The sequence below is a fragment of the Lolium perenne genome, chromosome 2 (assembly GCF_019359855.2).
Source record: "Lolium perenne isolate Kyuss_39 chromosome 2, Kyuss_2.0, whole genome shotgun sequence".
NCBI classification, from domain to species: Eukaryota; Viridiplantae; Streptophyta; class Magnoliopsida; order Poales; family Poaceae; genus Lolium; species Lolium perenne.
Window position 1 is genome coordinate 57809248 of NC_067245.2, and position 21129 is coordinate 57830376.

Here is a 21129-nt window from a genome sequence, read left to right on the forward strand (position 1 = left end):
GGGTTTTGGAACTCATCTTCATGTATGGCCCTCCGTCTAGCCCACCAGATTTCCCAAAGCGTGACCAAAACCTGGACGAACTTTCTTTGACTCAGATTAGTGCATAGCGACATCAACCAAAGTTTTGGGTCTGGCGTCTCGTCCATTCGCAGCAAATCCACCAGATCATCATCCATCAAAGCCCAGACCGCTCTTGCCATATTGCATCTTTTATCTCTTAATAGGAACCCCCACTACCACATTTTCCTGCATTTTCGTGAAGCCACGTCAGCACTTTAGTCCCACAGCGTACGTCCCGCCTCGCGTCACCTTGCTTTGCGTTGTTGCTTCTTTCTTCGTACCTGGATCGAACGACATGGGCTGGAACGACATGGGCTGGAAGTCTAGCTCGCGGGCTTGCAGGCTTCATTTTCTGGCTCCCTCAACCGTTCAGCATGTACTCGAAAAAAAAGGCAGAGCCGCTGTTCCTCTTCCTCAGCCGGCGCGACCTTCCGTCCTCCGCCTCCCAATGATCCACCAGCGACCTCTAGCCTCCTCCACATAATGCTGATGAAAATGCTTCATAAATTCCATGAATCACCGCTGGAAACTGCTCGAAGCAACTCATCTGCCGCCGCTGCCCCTAACATATAAAGAAGGCCATGCTGCGATAAGATTCAATCAGGACACCCTGCTCGCCCCACCACCGCTGCCACCAGCCTCAAAGCTGGTACTGCTCGCGCCCCATACTAATTTCTTCTCTATTTTTCCAATCTCTCACTGTCTATTCCCAATCTGGCAGGTTGAGCTCTGCTCCAAGTTTTGGCCCTGCTGACCATTTTCTTGGATCGATTATGACTATTGGTACCTCAGCGCCACCGGATTTCTTTAAATTTTTGGCGTTGCCGGTCAGCTCGCTCAAGAATCATCGGATTTATTCATTTTGTGGTCTGCTAGCTGAATCTAGGGAACACCACCTATCATCACGTGTACTAACTGCAGGCGTTGCAGAGCACCTACTTCCGTTGGTACGCAAATATAATATCCTCTCCTGTTCGCTAATCTTATCTCCTGCTCTTAAGTTTGTATTTGCATTGGCTGATCACATAGCACCTCATATTTGTTACCTCTCCTGAATTAATTATTATTTAGTTTCGTTGTAATTTTCTCTCCTACAAATCTTTCGTCAATGCATGTGTTCAGAAATATGTTGTCTACAGACCACAAGAACAGTACCTCTTCTTTTCAATTCGCCTGTGTGCGGTTGCAAAGATGGGTGCCCCTGAAAGTTCTGAAAATTCTCAAAACCATCATGTTAATCATTCCATCTCACGCAGAGGTGGACGACCATGCCGTCAGTCAGAAGCTGTTGCCACCACTCAATTAAACCATTCAACTTCTTCCATAATCGGCACCATCGTGTGCATCTTAGGAGTAGAGATAAGTCAAGGTCAATATATCTATTACACTGATCGACATTTGTGTCAACTTATTAACTTTTCATGTGCTTCATATCATCACACTACAACATGTACAAAATGTTTTGTACATGGGCGATTAAATCAGGAATCATCTGCATCAGATCTGGAAACAAAAAATTTAACCATTACCCACAACAGTAAGCCCTTCTTATGTTCACATTAGTGTACCTCGCATTCAGCTTTTTGGTCAATAAAATAAGTAAATAAACATTTCAGGAACTATCTTACCAATGGGCACTTCTTTATAGACCTATGTTGGATTTATTGACCTCACAGAACAGCTCAGTTTCAAAGCACTTCTTTGATCATATTCGGCAATACAATACCATGTTTGCAATTACTTCAATGGGTGCTAAAGTTATAATACCATATTAGGCAATACAATACCATGTAATGGGTGCAAGTCATTCTTCCATATCTAAATACAAATACAACTATGAACACACACGCTTCTCCCATCATTCGTACATGGAGCAACAAGGAGGCAAAAACATGTACTGCTCAGCGTTACATTTTTGTTTATATTCACATTGCTACATTCATGTAAATTTCTTTCTATCTTTCAGGACACAATTGAGAATCACCGCGTGTGTACTTCCATCTTCAACTAATCGACACATGGAAGCCAACAAGATGTTTACGGAAGCAATACAAAAACTCAAGGACATGAGACGACCCCTACATCTAACTCTAGAAGAAGGGAATGAAGGGGGACCTTCACAAGCCTATTAGGATCTGATCAGACGTTCTTCACAATCAAACACATAAAAAATGTAAAGAGATATGTCATGGCTATCCTTTTCGATGATAAAACTTTATAGAAAGACAATGCGCATAGTTTCCAATGCACTTATCAACTAATCAGATCATGTAATAAGCTTATGACCTATCAAATAAATATATGCGCTTCTTATCAAAGCTTTCATATAGCTAAATATATGAATTCTTATCCAATATATCACTAAAAACATCCCGCAGCAACGCGCGGGGTATCATCTAGTTCCACAAGAGTGGCGCCAATCATCCACTGGCTCGTTACAAATCGAGCAGGCTGAGGTAGTAGACATGTGGCAATGTTCTCATTCCTGACCCGTAGGAAAGGACGACCGAGCCAGTCTCCAATCGTTTGCCACAACTTTTTCCACTAGTTCTCGTCTTCTTCAGTACTAGATGATGCTGCTCGTCCTAACCATTTTTCACGCCTTTGCTTGGTTTCAATTAGCATTTTATAAGCTGATTGAACCGAGAATACACATGTTTTCTCATAATGCCAAGCCCATATATCCTGTTGCGTAGTGTGACTTATTGGAATCTGCCTGATGGCTTCAACATACATCGGTAGCATGTGGTGGTTCAGAGCTTGCATATTCCACGTACGAGTTGCTGCATATATAAAGTCCGAGACAAGCTGGGGTGGATTTCGGCGACATGGGCATACCGGTCGCAGATTAAAGTCCCTCAGCACCCAGTTATCATCCCAAACATTGGTTGATCTACCACAGAGATGCGCTTGATCAAGCCTTGTTTCAGTACATCACGTCCTTCACATAGTGATCTCCAAATATGAGAAGGGTTACTTCCAAGAGGGGCATTTAAGCATCCGTGCACTTAAGGAGCTTCGATCCATCAACACACGCCACACTTGCAGAGCTAGCAGAGCAAGGTTGAAGATCTCTATATCTCTGAACCCTAGTCCTCCTTTATATTTTGGCATCGCCATTGATTCGCAGGAAATCCATGCTGTCTTTCTTTCACCATTCTTACCGCCCCACCAAAACTTCCTGATCAACGACGTGATATGCTGGCAAAGGCCTCGAGGCAGCTTGAAAAGCGCCATAGAGTAGGTTGGGATTGCTTGGATTACCGATTTAATTGAAATTTCTTTACCACCACCCGAGAGAAGCTTCTCCATCCATCCTTGCAACCTCTTCGATACCCCTATCTTTCAGATATGCAAATGCTCCTTGTTTCGACCGACCAACATCCGAAGGAAGGCCCAAGTACTTCTCATTCAATGATTCAGATTGCACATTTAAAATTGCTTTAATCTCCAGCTTCTTTTGTCATGGAACCTTCTTGCCAAAATAGATTGATGACTTTTCATTGTTCACTCGCTGACCCGAGGCAAAGCAATATTTATCAACAATGTCTTTAAGGCGAGCTGCTTCCCCTGCCAATGCTCTACAAAATAATAGGCAATCGTCGATGAACAGGAGATGATTCACCCTTGGAGCAGTAGCAGCAACATGGATGCCACCCAAGTCACCAGAACGCATTGCATCATTCAAGAGGCAAGATAAGCTTTCTGCAGCTAGCAAGAAGAGGTATGGAGATATAAGGTCTCCCTGCCGCACCCCTCTACTAGGCTTGAACTCTTCTGTTGGTTTTCCATTAAGTAACACCGAGAAAGTTACTGATTGGACTCCCCTCATAACAGTATCCACAAACTTGTGTGATAATCCTAGTTTCTTCATAATTTCTTCCAGGTAGGACCACTCTAGGCAGTCATAAGCTTTTTTCATGTCTAGTTTCAAGGCACAATGACCATTCCTCTTGCTTCTATTATTCTTCATGAAATGAAGGCACTCATATGATGATGTGATAACATTGTCGGTAATCAGCCAACCTGACACAAAAGCCGATTGCTCTTCTGAGATTATCTCCGGGAGGATCTGTTTCAACCGGTTAGCCAACACTTTGGATGCGATTTTACAAATCACATTGCCCAAGCTAATGGGATGGTATTGAGACAGATGAGTGGGGTTTTGTACCTTTGGGATAAGAACGATGAACGTTTTGTTTATCTCCTGAGATGAATCAACTCCGTTAAGCAGCCGAATTACAATGTCAGTGATCTCCTCACCACATAAGTGCCAATGTTTCTGGAAGAAATGAGTTGGGTACCCATCGGAGCTTTGGTTGGAAACATTTGGAAAAGTGCTTCTTTTACTTCCTTCCCTGAATATGGAGCGTTCAAAATTTCATTCATCTCACCAGTGACTTTACAAGGTACATGTGAGAGTACTTCCTCTATGCCAATCACTGCCTCGGCTTGATAGAGATCAACAAAGAATTCCTTCGCGTGTTGTTCTAAGGCAGGCGAGTTATCACATACGGTACCATCATCTTTAACCAGTCGAGTGATGCAGTTTTTCTTTTTTCGGTTACTTGCTTTCTGGTGGAAAAATTTCGTGTTTTTATCACCTTCCTTCAGCCATTGCACTCTCGCCCGCTGCCGCCACATAACTTCTTCACAGAAACTGAGCTCCACAATACGTTGCTCTATCTTTTGTTCTTCATAAGATGGGCTGACCCTAGAAGAATCTGCTCTATACGCTTGGAGGTCTCTTCTTAGCTTCCTCAGCTCAGAGCGCACCGCACCGAAAGAGCTCAACACCCTTCAATTGCACCCGCGGTGTGCTTCAATTTATCATGCAGTTCTCCAACTGATCTAGCTCTCCTAGTGTTCCACGGTGATTCCAGCATTGGTTTGAACTCCTCATGTGACTCCCACATAATCTCGTAACGGGGAAAGAGTTTATTGTTAGCCATCCTTCTATTCTGTGCTTCCATAGAATTAAGGAGCAAAATCGGTGAGTGGTCTGTCAGATGATGTACTATGGCCATAGGAAACCGAGCACTCCACTCTGTGGACGCGAAAGCACGATCCAGTCTAACTCAACTCTGCAGTGTTCACCTCCTTGGACTCGCCTTTCAAAAGTCCAGTCGAGCCCCTGGTAGCCAAGGTCAACCAACTCACACACGTCAACACATTCCCAAAAAAGATTTATTTGTGCTATATCTCTATCATTTGGTCCAAACTGCTCTTCTCTTCGTAAAACTTCATTAAAATCTCCTATAGATAGCCAAGGAAGATCACAATCAGCCTTCAAGAACCTCATCATATCCCATGTTCTAAATCTCAAACTCCAATTTGCCTCGCCATACCAAGCTGTGAGTCTCCATGGCTCCTCTCCCAGCTCATTCACTACCATATCAATATGATACTTCGAGAAATTTCTAAGTACTAAACTCAGCGGGTTCTTCCGATAGATGCACAAACCCCCACTTCTACCACTGCTTCCCACACCATAAGCATGGTCAAACCCAGAGTTCTAGCTAGACCCTCCACTCTATATTTTGCAATCTGTGTCTCCAGGAGGCAAAGAATAGACGGCAAATGGGTGCGCACAAGATCACGCACCTCATGGACTGTCGCAGGATCGCCCACCCCACGACAGTTAAAGCTCAGGGTACTCATTGAGCCGGGCGGTCCTCCTCAGAGGCCGCCGATGTCGCCACGATAGTATCAGTTGTAGAACTCGTCTTGCCACTATCAACCTTCTTGGTCCTCTTTTTTATCTCTTGGAAGCGTGTACCCTGGTGGTGGGGGAGGCACTAACATTCCCGTTGACTTATTGGCATCCTCCTCCATGTCACCAGATTCCATGCTCTCACTCGCAGGCTCCTCCCCATCAAAATGCATGCGTCTTTGACGATTTTTAGCTCCTTCATTAGAGGCATCCTCCTCCATGTCTATCAGAGGGTTTTTTAGTGGGCTAGATGCTATGTCACGGATATCATCATCCTCGAACACATCCCCAGATGGACGCTTACGTGCCAGATGTTCGGCACGCCCTCCTCTTCCACGTCCTCCAGATTGAATATCCTTTGGATCATGGACCCCATCACCGCACTTCTCCATGTCATGCCCCATAATACCAAGGAAAAAAAATAGCTGGCTATAGCTTCGCTATAGCGCCGCTATAGCTTCTAGGACAACCTTCCGCTACGCTAATCCTGTTTCGTCCGCTATGGACGCTAAGTCCGCTAAGGTGCCGCTAATTACCGCTAAAGAGTATAGCCGCTAGAGGAGCTATAGCGCCGCAAACAAAATTGCTCCATCACACTAGAATTTGAAGCCTAATGCATGTTTTCATTGGCCGAAAACCAAGCCCTCAATGCATAGTCAATTGTTTCCATCCGTAACCTAGCCATTCCTCTCATTTTAGCTCGGTAGCCATCGAAGAATTGAATCCTAATGCAGCTAGAGCAATCCACGATCTCTAGCACCAAACCGGTTGTGCTCCATGACTTCTACGCCCAGGCCGTGACTACCGTGGCTAGGGAGACATGGGCTGAATTGAGACGACAGAAAACACCGTGATGTCTCATCCTGAAACTCAAGATGGATTGTCGCAACTCCTATATCCTTTACTCTTTGTTCCTCGGTGTATTGGTTCAGATGCCAGACAATAGAACCACAAAATTAATTTGTATACAGAAGCTTGTTTGTCTATTCAAGAACTAGAACTGCTACGTCGAGGCTTGCTTCTCTATCCTTTCCTCTTTGTACTATACTTCTATATGCGGAACAGATGCAACCTGCCTATTCAATTCCATTCAACCTCTTGCCATTTTTTAGAAATAAGGATCGTAGATAGAATTGGCGTATCTAGTTTAGGTCCATAGCAGATTATAAGAAATGCAATAGTCTTGGAGATGAAGAAAAATATTATCTTTCATGATGCATGCTGAGATTCTCTGTTTCTGCGACATATATTACTTTTGTTAGGGAAAACCGCTAAATGGTTTAGCTTCCGCTATTGCGCCGCTATAGCTTCTGTAGCTTTTGGACGAGGCATCCGCTAAATCAAATTATTATGATAATACCACAAACATCACAAAAATATCCAATTTTCTCATATTTAACATGCAATAGCTTCCGTTCTCCTCCGACGATATTTAGAGGGGCAAATCTGATCAGTGGTTGATTGACATCAATACTGGCTCGAACTCGTACGTAATCACCTTCAAACCAACGTTGATGATTCATCTCCACACTTTTCACTTTGCCAATTCGTCTTGCCAATTGATCCACCACCCCCTAGGTTAGGTACAACTCCGGAATAGAGTGTATCTGTGCCCAAACCGCAGTTCAGTCCAAGGTAGCCTCTGCAGGATTACCCAATCCATCATATTCTGCCATTACCACTACCAGCTTGCGGAACAACCACGGCCCCTGATTCATCACCTTATTCCAATCTCCGAAACAAAAGAACTTGAAGGTAAATAAATTATCATCTACCTCTCGGAGTTCAGGATCGTGGGCAAAACCCCACGCGAATTTGAGGGTCTGAAATAAAGCATCTGTACTGAAAGGTTTCCTTGTATGCACCTTTGCTACTGCCAGCCATCGAACTTGCTTTTTCATGACGAGAAGATCACTCTCCCTGATAAAGACGTCATCCAACTCCCTTCTCGCAGTTCTAGGTTCTGCAACGATCTACCCAAACCCTAGATACCACATGCTCGCTAAGGCCAGGTAGGCAGACAACGCTGCCCCCTTGTTCAGCCCGAGAGAGACACACGGATCAGGATCCAGGTACTGCCCAATCAAAGGGAAAACTCACACCGGAGACGAAGTCACCGGTGGAGTAGATGAACCCTAATCCCCTAGGGTACGAGCGGTCTAAAAGAATAAAAAAATGGGAATGCACCAACTAGTGATGCACACAGCCATAGGCATGAGTACTAAGATTTTTAATCTTGGTGAAAGATTAAAGCATAGTCCTCAAGATAAATCGCACGAGTACCAGGTCTAGCCTGGGCCTCAAATATAAATAGAAACCCAAACTCGCGTTCGTGAGGATTTGAACTCAGATGCTGGGTTTGTACATCCACTCCCTTAACCAGTTGAGCTAGGCTCACTTCCTTGGTGAATGGGCTATTCTGTAGGAGGGTTAACTGGGCTTGGTGGGCTGATTGGGCCGAACATCATTCTAGCCCAATCGAGCTAAATATAGGACCCGTCTCACCATCTCTTGTTATCGAGTTAGACCCTAGCCAGCACTGTTAGTGGCGCTGTTAGTGGTTTGGCCTACCTACTCAATAACGACGACACCTTGGCGAAAATCGCTCCAGAAGTCTCTCAGAATTTATTGGATCTGTTTCACGATCTCCGAAAACTAGGCAGACATGTGATCGCGCTTTGCTTAGTTCAGGCCTCAGATTTCCGGTGGGATTGCTTGGGCTCTAATTGTATTCCTCCAATTCATATTATTTGCCAATAAAATAGATGTATCTACAATTAAAATATGTCTAGATATATCTGTATTAGTGTCAAGTAATATGAAACGGAGGAGTACGTCTATTGTGTAATTAAATGGGCCCCGATTCCTTGGAAAAACGACCAGGGAGCTGGTGTTTCTAAAATTCCATAAAATACCATGTTACACATGTTGAATTTCAATCGTGTGCACATGGAATGAATCAATTGTTAACCACAAGAATGCTTATATGTTTCTAATGGAGAAGGCCTAGAAAGAATGTTTTGTCAATGTGTCGCAACTCACAGTTTGTACCTCTTTTATACATCAGCTATGATCAGAAGATTCTGCCACTTCGAGATCCGACCTCTCGTGTTCAATTACTCCCTGCATATGCAGCGAATCTTTCAGGGCAAGAACACTTTTATGTGGTAATAACGTAGCAGGATAAAGGGTGCTTGGATAAAATATAACAAACACAAATTATTAAACCTTCAGGATCAAAATAGCCGCCTCCTTGCCCAAAACCCCATTATATTCGCTACATGTAAACGACTGAAAAACAATAGCAGAAACTTATCAGATCTAAGACGCTAACATATATGTACTTTACCCTGGCAATGAGTTCGGTATAATATTTGAACTTACTTGGATACAATTTGGACAACCAGCATCACTAGTGCAACTGCATGTGGAAACAAGCTCTAAAGCAGCAAGTAGAAGTTCCCCAAAAAGTATTTTGACCTTACAAGATTGAACAGACAAACAAATGATGTGGTTTACACCAAGATCATTCACATGCATGGCCTGTATTACATGGCCGAATATTTGCTAGTTTTCCCATTACCTTTGATGCTATGCCGATACCACCAGGATGTTTATCGTATAAAAGGATTCTTTCTGGCATACCACGGGTTTCATGAGGATTTACACATTCTGTTCCTAGGTCAGAAGAAGTACACATCATATGCCTGCGCAAATCAACACGCGATCAACCCCAATTAAAAGAGCTAACTACTGAAGTACGCAATAAATTATGACAGAATTTAACACGACAACAGAGTTAACACTTCACAAACAAGTGGTTGGCAAATTATAACAGGGAATGAAAAATGCGCTACTGTTTTTTTATCAATGTGACCATATTCTCAAACAATTGTCCTTCAAAAATTTCTAGTGTCCACCACAAACCATTTTTTTATATCAATGATTGAGAGAAATAATTAAGAACTTACAAAGGCAATATATTCAACATAGCGTGTGAAGCAGCGTGTGAACCACCTCGAAACTCTAGCTTCCTTTCCTCCACAGCAATTTTAGCCGACTGCGGAATCCGTATCCAAACAGCCTGTAATTCCATATACAAACCACAGGTTTAAGAATCATGCAAAATGCATCACAGTGTTACCAAGATTTATAGCTGATCCACACACCTCAGAATTGTAGGAATATGGAGGTAGGCTAAGTTCAACGCTGTCCAATATTTTATTGCCTGATTTACTTATGCGATGAAAGCCAAACCATTTGGTTGTCACCTGGCAATCATTTGCTTGGGCAGTTGTCTTCAAACAGTTAGTTTTGCATGTAACCGTCGGAAGATAAGCCTTCAAGAGAAGAGCCAATTAATCATTGAGAACAAAATGTCAGTACACTAAAAAAAATCACTTAGGGAGAAGCTCATGACTTGAAGATCTTAATAAATTGTCCCTTTTTATATAAAAAAAGAAACTGAAAAGACTCAAAGGTGGTCAAGCATTGTAGGAGGAACATTTTGTGCTATTACATCAGGCAAATGTGGGTTTCTTCTAGAGAAAAGAGGAAAAACGAGGAACAAGACATAGATTGAATGTACTAAGTTGAGTTCAAACAAATCACAGTAATAGGTGGTATCATTGACATCTAATGGAAAAGGAGATGGTCAATGGTTCTCAGAATTAGCGAATTAACTAAGGTCTAGAAAATCAAGATAGAAGAGATATAAACTATATTGCTCAACAATATTTGGAGGGGATGCAACTTAATAGCAGAATACTTTCAATAATATATGAGATCAAGTGTTGTAATGCTTCCAAGAACATACGAAATCTCCTCCAATGACATTGATATCAGTGTAGTCTCGTGTTTTTGTGTAATACTTCACATCAGCTTTCCTGCAGAAAGCTGTTCTTGATGACAAATCAAGCTCCTCAACTAAGTAATTAACACCCTGATGCATGTAAATAGCACCCTCATAAACCTGAAATCGAGAAAAAGGCCATTGATATAATAAGCTACTAATGCCAAAATTCAGATTACACAGTCATGTGCTTGTGGCTCAAGAACGGATTACATAGGTAATTAAAAAAAAAAGATATGGTGCACTGATTGTAAATTCATGAATTTATCTAGCTGTTTTGCCAACAGTGAGGAATATTCAAAGAGCTATACAAGTATAAAATATCATGTACCAGTTAGAACATATTACCTGGAAAAATGCCTTACTTTCCTCAATTTCTTCAAGTAATCTGTTATTTAACTTGTCTATCACACTGTACTTGTCATGCTCAATTGCTCGTATGCTCACTGTCTGTGAAGGTCTTTTCTGCAGAAAACAAAATGTTATTGACACAAAAAGAAAAGGAGTTGATTTATACAGTAGAGAATAAAGAATAGACGAACCTCCGGTCCAATATAATTCCACATAGTAGAAGAAAAAGGTCCGGGCGGATTGTTAATCAGATAACCTTTCTCTTTTAGAGTCGTCATTATACTATCCAGACTAGAACCAAAGTGATTCTCATCATATTGCAAGCATAGTGGATGTTCATAAGCAGCACATGCAAGGTGTTGTTCCAAAACCTTTAATAAGTTTCCAAAAAAACCAAAGGAAAAGTTAGATACTTAAGTTTTTAAACTTTACCAATATAGTCGGTTCAGTAAGCACAGATCTATGGACCTACCTTTGGGTTATGTGAATCAACTTGGCAGTGCTCAATTGGTCTGCCAAATAGTTTATGTGGGGATTTCATGAAATACTGATCTAAAGGACCCTCAAATGCTACATAAATGGCTAATGATTGTTTTGCTCTCCTTCCAGATCTTCCGGCTTGTTGCCATAAACTACAATTAAAATTCCATATTTTAGCAGGTTCACAGAGAAACATAAACTCTACTGGAAAGATCACTTTCAACTACCTGGCAACACTACCAGGAAATCCAAGATGCAATGTTGCATCGATATGTCCAACATCAATTCCCAGCTCAAGAGCATTCGTGGCAGCAACACCACGAAGTTTTCCCTCAAAGAGATCAGCCTCAATTTTTCTTCTGTCCTGCAATAGTTTGTTTTCGACTCCAAATTTAATAAGCAAAACTTTTTTCTTCTCTTTTGTACTTGCTTCTATCAAAATGTAAACATGGGCTTCATTCTCTTACAAAAAAAAAAACATATCCACCACAACATCAACCTAAGGTGCATGTGATGTGATGGCTGATAACGCCTGTATCATGAGCATTTCTTTATTGTGCATTGGAGATCAATACATGTTGCAAAGCACTTGTGAGATTTAAGAATGTCAAAATGCCAAATTTCATGCTAAAATCTACTCCCTCCGTCCCTTAATATAAGATGTTATTACATCAAATATATGAGCACATTGGATGTAATAACATCTTATATTATGGGACAGGGGTAGTATAACAGAATGAAAGTCATACAGAACGGCATTATACATTAGGGAAATGCCAAAAAGATAACAACCTCTGCAATGTAGCCAGCACGATATACACAAATAGAATCTACCAGTTCTTTTGCAGTCACCTCGAGAATTTCGCGCCTACAATAACAGATGGATCATCTAAAGAACATAGAAACTAAACCCAGATAAAAGTTCAAAGAAGAACAGAGAAAATGAGAAGTAAAAATATAGAGGGGAAAATGTGTTCTTACGTGTAAGATAGAACAAGCTCACAGAGCTTCCTTGTTTTACAGAATGCAATGCAGCGGAGCCCATGCTGAACCATCTCCGAGAACAGATACGAAACCTCTACTATTGGGCTAACAAATAAAATATGATATATTAGTGTTTTTTCAAAAATAGAAGTTATCTGACAAAAAACTGCAGAGTATATGAATAAACAGCTAATAACTGGCATGCAGTAGGAAACCGAATATGTGCGAGGTCTGGTGACTCATGGTTACCACTTTTTGGCGGAGAGAAAGTAAAGAATTTCTTTTTGCATTAGAACTTACACATCGGCACATCGCATATTTTGATGTAAAGCAACTACAATACCTTACTAAAGGCAAACATGCCTTACTTTTAGGCGTATGTACTTTTGAATAATGATGTCACAATAAGGTAGTATAGAGTTTAACAGAAGGTTTCAATCTCAAGTAATATGGTGTGTTAATGTTAAACTACATTTAAACTTTTGAGCCATCCTGTTAAGAGTCTAGCTGGCAATACAGCTGCTATTAGCAATAATTCTTTGAACCAGATGAAAATGAAATGGGGGAAATTTTCAATGTCATGCCAGCCACCAAAGAACAATCGTACATGTTATGTACAGAGAGGTGATTATAGCTGAAATTTGAATTATAGACTTGCAATGAACAAAAAGTATCAGGAACCCTAATTAGAACAAGGGTGTGCAAATACCTTGAGCGCCTAGTTACTGAACTACCTTTTGAACCTCCCTCTTTTGTCCTATATAGTGGGGGATTCCACAAGAGAAAATATTTTGAACCACACGGGCTTCCATCTTTCTGAATCAACTCAACATTATCCAATTTGGCCAGCTCCTGAGATAAAACAAAATGCCCGAAGAAAAATGCATGTGATTCCCAAAGAGTGTATATAAGTTAAGTCTGCAAAAAAAAAATTAAGATGGCAACTCAAAATAATATTATCTACTATAGTAAGATCTTGGTCAAGTAATTAATATGTGTTTTAGGTAATAATGTTTATCTTAGAAAGAACAAGGGGACATTTATGGGGATAAAAGGTTGCGTTTGGACAAAAATGACCAGAGTCTGATACATTAGAATGAGCACAAGCGAGTGTTATACAGACAGTAAAATTATTAAAGAGAGCTGGTTTACCTTCTTTTTCTTGGTACAACCATATATTTTCAAAACTATAGTATGACCTACCATAACATGCTCACGTGGGTTTGCTGAGGTAGCTGTACAAAACATGAATGTAGGATGACTGCCGTAAACTGCAAATACAGAAGACCAGAGTGTTAGGAATTATATTTGTAACTGCATGAGTAGCCCAAACTGAAGTATATATCTGCTAACTTGTATCACACAAATCAATAAAATGAAGGATTAGCATTGCAATTTATGGAGAGCTAATCGGCAGTCCAGAGTTTTGGTAGAAACATAAATGAAGCCTCGAGTCAACAACTAAAATATGGTTCAACAAAGTATCCATACTATTTGAACAAATGCGCCTCAATCTTCTAAGTATAAGTGCAGTATGGCAGCCAAATGCTCCTTGATATGAATGTGCTTCATCAATGACAATATACCTGAGTACATTCAGCAAAAGCACGTTATGGAATGCACAAGAAATGAGATATTTAACAAAAATGCATAAAGAAAAACAAGAATTACACTAGGTGATGAAACTAAATCGTGAACGAAACAAAAAAAAAAGGAAATTCAATCACTTCCACCTGAGATTTCATATTAGGAATTGACCATTTTCCATACGCCTTGCTTTATATTGAAACCGCAGAAATGGTACCATACTTCATTCAGGAATTTATAATTGACGACTAAATAAAACTATAGGAAAGACTAAGGAAATCATTTGTCTACCTCAAATTTGACAAAATCCTTTGAAATTGACCATGACACGGCAAGACTGACACATGCAGCATATCTGGGTTGGTAATTAACTGAGAATGAAGAGAGTAAGTGATCCGATGTGCTGAAATAAATAAATTAAATAAAGCACAACTCTATAGCCTCAGGACCACCTATTTACCAGCCGGGCATTATCCCTGATCCACAGACGATCTTCTCTAGGAGTATCTCCATCATAGATGTTAACATTAATATCAGCGTGAAATGCTTTTTTCATCTCCAGTAAAGTCCTCAACTGATCTTGAGCTAAAGCCTGCAATACAACAGCCAAGTGGGTTTCTGCAAAAAATTCACATAACTGTGCTTACAACATAGTGGTTCTGCCTATACCTTTGTCGGAAATATATAAAGAGCACACGTCGTCGAATCTTGAGAGAGAGATTCCAGGACAGGAATATTGTAACACAAAGACTTGCCACTCGATGTTGAGGTTGCAACTGCAACATGCTTCCCAGAAATGGAAGATTGTATAGCTTCGGACTGTACTTGAGTTCAAGGAAACAGAAGGAATTAGCCCCAGCAACAAAATGTAAGCAAATACAGTAGAGGACATACTCCATAATACCTGATGGCTGTACAATCTAGATATTCCAATACTTTGTAATGCTTCCTTCATAGCTTCTGAGAGATCAGGAGGTAGTTCTGCATATGATGCTCCTCTGCATGGTATCTCCTCAATATGTACAATCTGAAACACATAAATCACAGCAGCATAAGGATTATGGTTTTATTGGCATTGTTATTTTAAGAAAATCAAAAAGAGTGGAAACCTGCCCCTCCTTTCCAAGGCCTTTTTTCAGATGTTCAACCATTTCAGCAGGTCCTAACGGGTGTTTATCCTGCAATTCAAAATGCATTGTCATTATACTGTCCTACCAACCCATGCTTAGAATATGCCTAAAGCACCTGTTTGTAGACACAACACTAGGCTACAGTTTAGATATATTCTACCTGGTGTGGAAGCTAAAGTAAAATTGACAAGGAAACCTACATGGCATGATGATGCAGCAGATTTGACAAAACCATTCTTCTTATTCATGCTAGGCTGCTCCGATGCGCTGTCAACTCCAGATGTATCCCTGGAACTAGTTCCATTTTCCTTAAATATTTTTCTCTTTTTCACTGAACGTCCAGTGGACGGACCTTTACCAGTTGACACATCCTCCGCATAGCTCCCAGAACACAAATCTTTCGATGCAGCATCAGCAGCATGTGGGCTACTCGGTATTGATGAGAGGTCATCCATAATGTCTTGCCAGGCTGAATTAGCTTCAGCCGCAACTTCCGGTGAAATTGGTGGATTTGCACTCTGCTTTTCGCCTGGCGTGGCCGCTGGAGAAGACTGCGCTGACTTCCGTGTAAAGGGAACGAGGACAATGAATTCGCCATGGCTGACAGCAAGGCTGTCAATTTCGGCGTCTAACCGTAGTTTAGCACCCTTCAACATGAGAAAAAAAATGCTGTCATCAGAAAACAAAGCTGCAGGTATTTGTAGCAGTTTCGAATGCAGAGCCATCCACCAATGCCGCAAAGAGTGACTAACTAATTTGGCAACGGCATCCACCAAAAGGGTCAGAGAGGCGGGGGAGGTGCACCTTGAGGAAGAGATGGAAGTTGTTGGAGATCTGCGCGGGAGGGAAGGAGCTCCGGAGCGCGGCCTTGAGGTCCCGGACGGACGCGGCGGCGGCGAGCGTTAAGGCGGTGGACCGCCCGTCGAGGGCTCTGACCTGGAGCTCCCTCTCCTCCTGCGCCATTGGGAATCTACGGGAGCCGCCAGCCCGCCGCGGTTTGTGCGGGAGCGGGGGGTTCCCGGCCGGCGAGTTTTGGCGCGCGCCTGGAGGAGGGCGATGGCGGCGTTTGCCGTTTGCTTGTGTTGTTCGTCAGTGTCTCTCTCAGGCAGAGAACTCCCACGACCACGGATATCGGGCCACGCTATGGGCTTCAGAAGGCTTCTCTACGTCAACGCACGCCAAGGAGGCCCTTCCGAGAAAACGCCACGGCCTGTTAGCGGCCCGAAGGAATCACCTTGGGGCCCATTATCATGTGAGATTCTTTTGGAACATAAAAAAAGTTGCTCTCTCTCTATACCAAATCAGATGTCATATAGATTACAAAAGAATATAATATGAGCTGTTCACACGTTTCAGATGAGGCCTTCGAGTTCTGAACTGCTAGCTCAAGTTTTGCCTAAGGCAATATGAAATATTGACATTTCTTGTGATTTTTCTAAGCGGCATCAAAGCCACCTCTATTTCAAGGGATATTTTTTCCTAAAACATCCAAAATCCTCACATAACTAGAACATTCTACATTTATACATTTAGGATTTAAAATCCACATTCCAAAGAGGTCTTATTGTGTGAAGTGGAGCCTCCAGTTTGGCTAACATACGAGCTCATGAGGTTGGAGAGCATATGGGAGGTAGCAAGGCTTAATTAGAGGATACTAGAAGGAGGTGGGGACGCGGCGGTGTGAAAGAGGGAAGGAGTGGGCCAAGAGGAAGAAGGTGGACTGAGAAAGAGGCCTCCACGACATGGTAATGTGAGCAAAATTGTTGACGGTCACTAGTTAGGTCACATCACTGATGAGCCTGATTTTTTCCCGCTAGTAGATAGGTACATCATGTCGTGATTAAATTTTCAGTTGTAGCTTGTTTGTTTGTTTGTTTGTTTGTTGGCATTGCCACTAACGGCTATAATTTTTGTTCGTTAGTACTATTAAAATTGTTGTTGTTTTATATTTATTTGTTAGTGGAGGTCGACAGGCAAAGGGCCTTTTCTAATTGTGAAATATGCAGATAAAAAGTGTGCCATAGTTTTATGGTCATATATGTAATTCGTATGTGGTGGATATTTACTATATGATTTGATATATGAGATTGGAACCTATTATTTGTAAGATGTATTGATAGATGCATATGATCTACCCCATTCTTAAGTATTTGTTCTGATCCAAATTGTATACAAGAGCATGTGTGGGAAGAAGTGTGTATTAGGTGGAGTAGCATGGTGGTAGTGATTGAATAGTGACAAAAAATTCAAGATCTACTATGTATTACCTCTCTTTTGCTGCCTCACTACGACTAGCGATAAAGTGAGTTCATGTGCTATAATTATCTGGTGACATCTTAATAATCTTGTTTGGTCAAGGTAGCATATAAGTGATCCAAATATTATATCAAATTACCTAAAGATATACAATGTTAATTCTTAATTCAAGATTGCTTGGGGTTTTCCCTTCTTGAGGAGTATAAGAGAGATGTGTTGCACCATCTCTACGTTAGGACATGATGCCCATATGAATGCTTGTCAAACATATGTTAAAGTTTCACCAATATTATGTCTTTGATGAATTGATTGTGTCCACGTACTACAACCCAAAAAGAGAGTAGAAAAGTTGAAAGGACGATATGTCACCTAGAGGGGGGTGAATAGGCATTTTAAAAACTATTACGGATTTGGCTTGTAAGAATGCGGAATTAAACGAACGTTTATTTTACAAGCACATATCCTAAATATGCTAGGCTCACCTAAGTGCAACAACAACAATAACTAGAGCTAAGCAAGATAGGCACACGATATATGTAGCACAAGTGATAGCAAGATAAATGTACTTCAAGCACGATGGCTATCACAAGGAAAGTAAGCTCGGGTATAGAAATAACGGATGCACGCAGAGACGAAGATGTATTCCCGTGTTCTCTTCCTTTGCAAGAAGGTTCGTCACGTTTGGAGGGTGGAGGTCCCATGAAGGATTCCCCAATGCGACGAAGGCTCACCCTATTCTCCGAGCCTATCCCACGAAGGAGTAGCCATTTCCTTATGGCTAGCTTTTCCTCCACTCCGGACATGGCAAGCTCCACAACCACTTCACAAGCTCCATGAAGGAGAAACCCGGGCCCCTTCACAATCTTCCACGAAGAGATCACCGGGACACCACCCAAGCCAACTAGGAGGTCACCCTCCAAGAATAACAAGCTCACGGTCTCTCACTCGAACTAATCGTGATGGAGAGCTCAATACTATGCAATGATGCAAAGCAAGAACACTAGAGGTATTCAAATCCTTCACACTCAAATCCCACCAAAGCAACAGATGCTAGGATGAGATTAGAGAGGAAGAACAAAGGAGGTAATCAACAAATGACTTCGAGATCTAGATCCAAAGGGTTCCCCTCACTTAAAGGAGAAATGGATTGGTGGGGATTGTAGATCTAGATCTCCTCTCTTAGATCCCTCAAGAATGAGCAAGAATCATGGGGAGAATCAAGAGATAAGGCAAGTTCTTCGAAGTTAACAATGGAGAAGAGAGAGTGTAAGAACTTACCCAGCCCAAGGTGGAAGAATGCCTATTTATAGCCTAAGGGAAAATATAAACGTTGGGTGAGGAAATGGTCAGAAAAATGACTCAACTGGCCAGCCGACCAGTCCACCAGGCTGGGCGCCGGATGGGCCGGCGCACAGGCCGGTAGCGCCGTCTGTCAAGCCGGACTGGGGAAGGCGGGCCACACAACGGCCAAAAGGGCCCTGCCGGCGGGAGGGCCGGTCGACCGGGCTCTGGGCCGGCCGGTCCGGCGGCCACCGGGCGTGATGCCGGACATGGGTCGAGAGACCCCTGGAACATGCCCGGTGTGCACGAGCCCAGCAATCGGTTTCCACCGGGCGGGCCGGCGGGAGGCCCGGCGATGCCAGGCGGTGGGCCGGACTGCAGGACTCCCGAAGATCTTTTATTTTTCTTTAAAATAGAAAAATGCTCTCGAACTCCGATTGACATGAAACCAATTTTGTTGGAAAGATAACGACAAATAGAACCCCAACAAGAAATATGGAGACTCCTCACAGGATATATTTAGATGATACTAGAGAGGGAGTCTCCCACCGTCAAGAAACGATGAAGACGTCCAAACTCGAAAACGCAATAGAAGATGCATGAGGATTCCGTTTTTGATGAACCTAGGCTTGTTGTAAAGCTAGCAACAATGATAAGGGGTGGCCCGATCTTCTCAGTAAGCAACGGTGGTGATGATGATCACGGGGTGATAGCAGCGGAGGAACACGACGATGTAGTGGATGATAACTTGTATGACGCAACGAGATCTCTCGATTGGTCCCTATCGCCAATGCAACAGCTCTCAACCCTGCAAGATATTCGCAACTCCACACACTTGCGCACGTAGCCGCCGACCACGAAGCGGTAAGTTGCAACCTTCTAATTCCCAATGGAACAGCAGATCACACAAGACTTTTTCAGGATCTACACAATATCAAGCAATATGGTGTAGGGAATTCAATAGTTTTGCAGAACAACAACTAAGAACTAGGGTTTATCTTAAACGTGGTCTAAAGCAGCTAGGGGCGTCCTTGGCACTTATATAGGAGTTCAGGACGACCTCAGGTCGAAAAAGTACGAAAATAACCGACCCAGAACAGATCTGGTCGAGACAGACTCGGAGTCGGCCGGTCGGGAGGCCGGTCGACCGGGTCTGGGACCGGCCGGTCCGGTTCAAACCGGGCCTGGCGCCGGGTGGTGACCGGGCGACGTTTCTGGCTTACTGGACATCGCCCGGATGGCACAGGTCAAAATCCCGGTTGAAAACCGGGCGGACCCGGCGCTGGATCCGGTCGGACCGGGCCTGGGACCGGATGGTCTGGCGGCACGGCCGGTCGGACCGGATCTGGCACCGGCCTGAACTTCAGCTTCCCCTCTCGCGCATTCCTCCCGCTCATCTCTCGCGTGTCCATGGGATGTCTTCATGTCCAGCTTCACGTCCATCTTCTGGTCCAGCTGCTCCTCTCCTCCTCGTGCGATGCTTGCTCCCTCCTCATACCTGATCATACATAAGTAATAGCACTTAGGCAGTATAAAGTTCTCATCAATCAAAGTATCGTTTAGGAACAAGTTCATGATGGGGTTCGTAGCATAGAAAACAAAAATTTTCCTACCGCAAGACGAATAAATCCAAGATCTAATCTATGGAACACCCAAGATCTAATCTACAAGATCGGAGCAACGAGATTGATACGATACTAACCCTTGAAGATTTCCAAAGCCTACGAGATCATATCTCGTTGTTGATGTAGACGATCGTCCCCAGTGCTGCAATCCGGCAGCACTTCCGTACTCGGTCGTGCGTATGGTGTCGATGAAGCCCGTCCTCTCCCCGCTCCAGCGGGCAGCGGAGGTGTGGTAGATCCCCTCGGAATCCCAGCAGCACGACGGCGTGGTGGTGGAGGTGGAGGAGAAATTCCTGCAGGGCTTCGCCAAGCCTGCGCAGGAAGAAGGAGGAGGGAGAGAGGGGCGGCTAGGGCTTGGGGGAATGATGTGCTGCGCCCCAGCCCTCCCCTCCCTCTTATATAGGCGTGGGGGGGCTGCCTTGGCCCCTCCTCCAAGCCTTTGGGTCGGCCAAAACAAGGGAGGGAACTTCCCCCCCAAGTTAAGTCCCTATTTTCAAGGGATTTGATCTTATCCACTTGGTACAGCCACATGGGCCTTGGGGGGGCTGGTGTGCATGGCCCATGTGGGCCTATGCGACCCCTCCGGTCCATGTTGGTCGTCCGGGATAGGTGGGCCCCACTATGGTACCCTCCGGAACCTTCTAGAACCTCCGGTACAATACCGAAAAATCCTGAACTTTTCCGGTAACCCTGAAAATGACTTCCCATATATGAATCTTATTCTCCGGACCATTCCGGACCTCCTCGTGATGTCCTGGATCCCATCCGAGACTCCGAACAAACTTCGGTCTCCATCTCATATTCCGAATC

At 43.1% G+C, this 21129-nt stretch overlaps 1 protein-coding gene and 1 long non-coding RNA gene across 4 annotated transcripts; one reads left to right on the plus strand and one right to left on the minus strand.

The window, feature by feature from the left end:
• The first annotated feature begins 581 nt into the window (after nucleotides 1-581).
• Nucleotides 582-2364, plus strand: LOC127322812 (uncharacterized). Its single transcript, XR_007865122.2, has 3 exons — nucleotides 582-709; nucleotides 782-1007; nucleotides 2027-2364. It is a non-coding gene; the product is annotated as an uncharacterized lncRNA (long non-coding RNA).
• Nucleotides 1005-16285, minus strand: LOC127322811 (uncharacterized). Of its 3 annotated transcripts, XM_051351216.2 has the most exons (24): nucleotides 15962-16285; nucleotides 15358-15804; nucleotides 15137-15205; nucleotides 14932-15054; nucleotides 14697-14846; nucleotides 14488-14619; nucleotides 14319-14398; nucleotides 13932-14026; nucleotides 13593-13711; nucleotides 13150-13292; nucleotides 12438-12545; nucleotides 12249-12324; nucleotides 11684-11820; nucleotides 11449-11608; nucleotides 11168-11347; nucleotides 10974-11090; nucleotides 10590-10745; nucleotides 9943-10113; nucleotides 9745-9857; nucleotides 9357-9480; nucleotides 9158-9253; nucleotides 9002-9064; nucleotides 8825-8896; nucleotides 1005-1563 (listed from the first exon to the last, which is right to left on the minus strand). In XM_051351216.2, the coding sequence occupies exons 1-23, from the start codon at nucleotides 16118-16120 to the stop codon at nucleotides 8837-8839; spliced, it is 3078 nt and encodes a 1025-aa protein (XP_051207176.1). In that variant the 5' UTR covers nucleotides 16121-16285; the 3' UTR covers nucleotides 1005-1563; nucleotides 8825-8836. The 3 variants fall into 3 exon arrangements, with proteins under 3 accessions (XP_051207176.1, XP_051207175.1, XP_051207177.1); XM_051351215.2 differs by lacking the exon at nucleotides 1005-1563 and having other exon boundaries at nucleotides 8641-8896; nucleotides 15962-16284; XM_051351217.2 differs by lacking the exon at nucleotides 1005-1563 and having other exon boundaries at nucleotides 8641-8896; nucleotides 13644-13711; nucleotides 15962-16283.
• Nucleotides 16286-21129: the final 4844 nt, after the last annotated feature.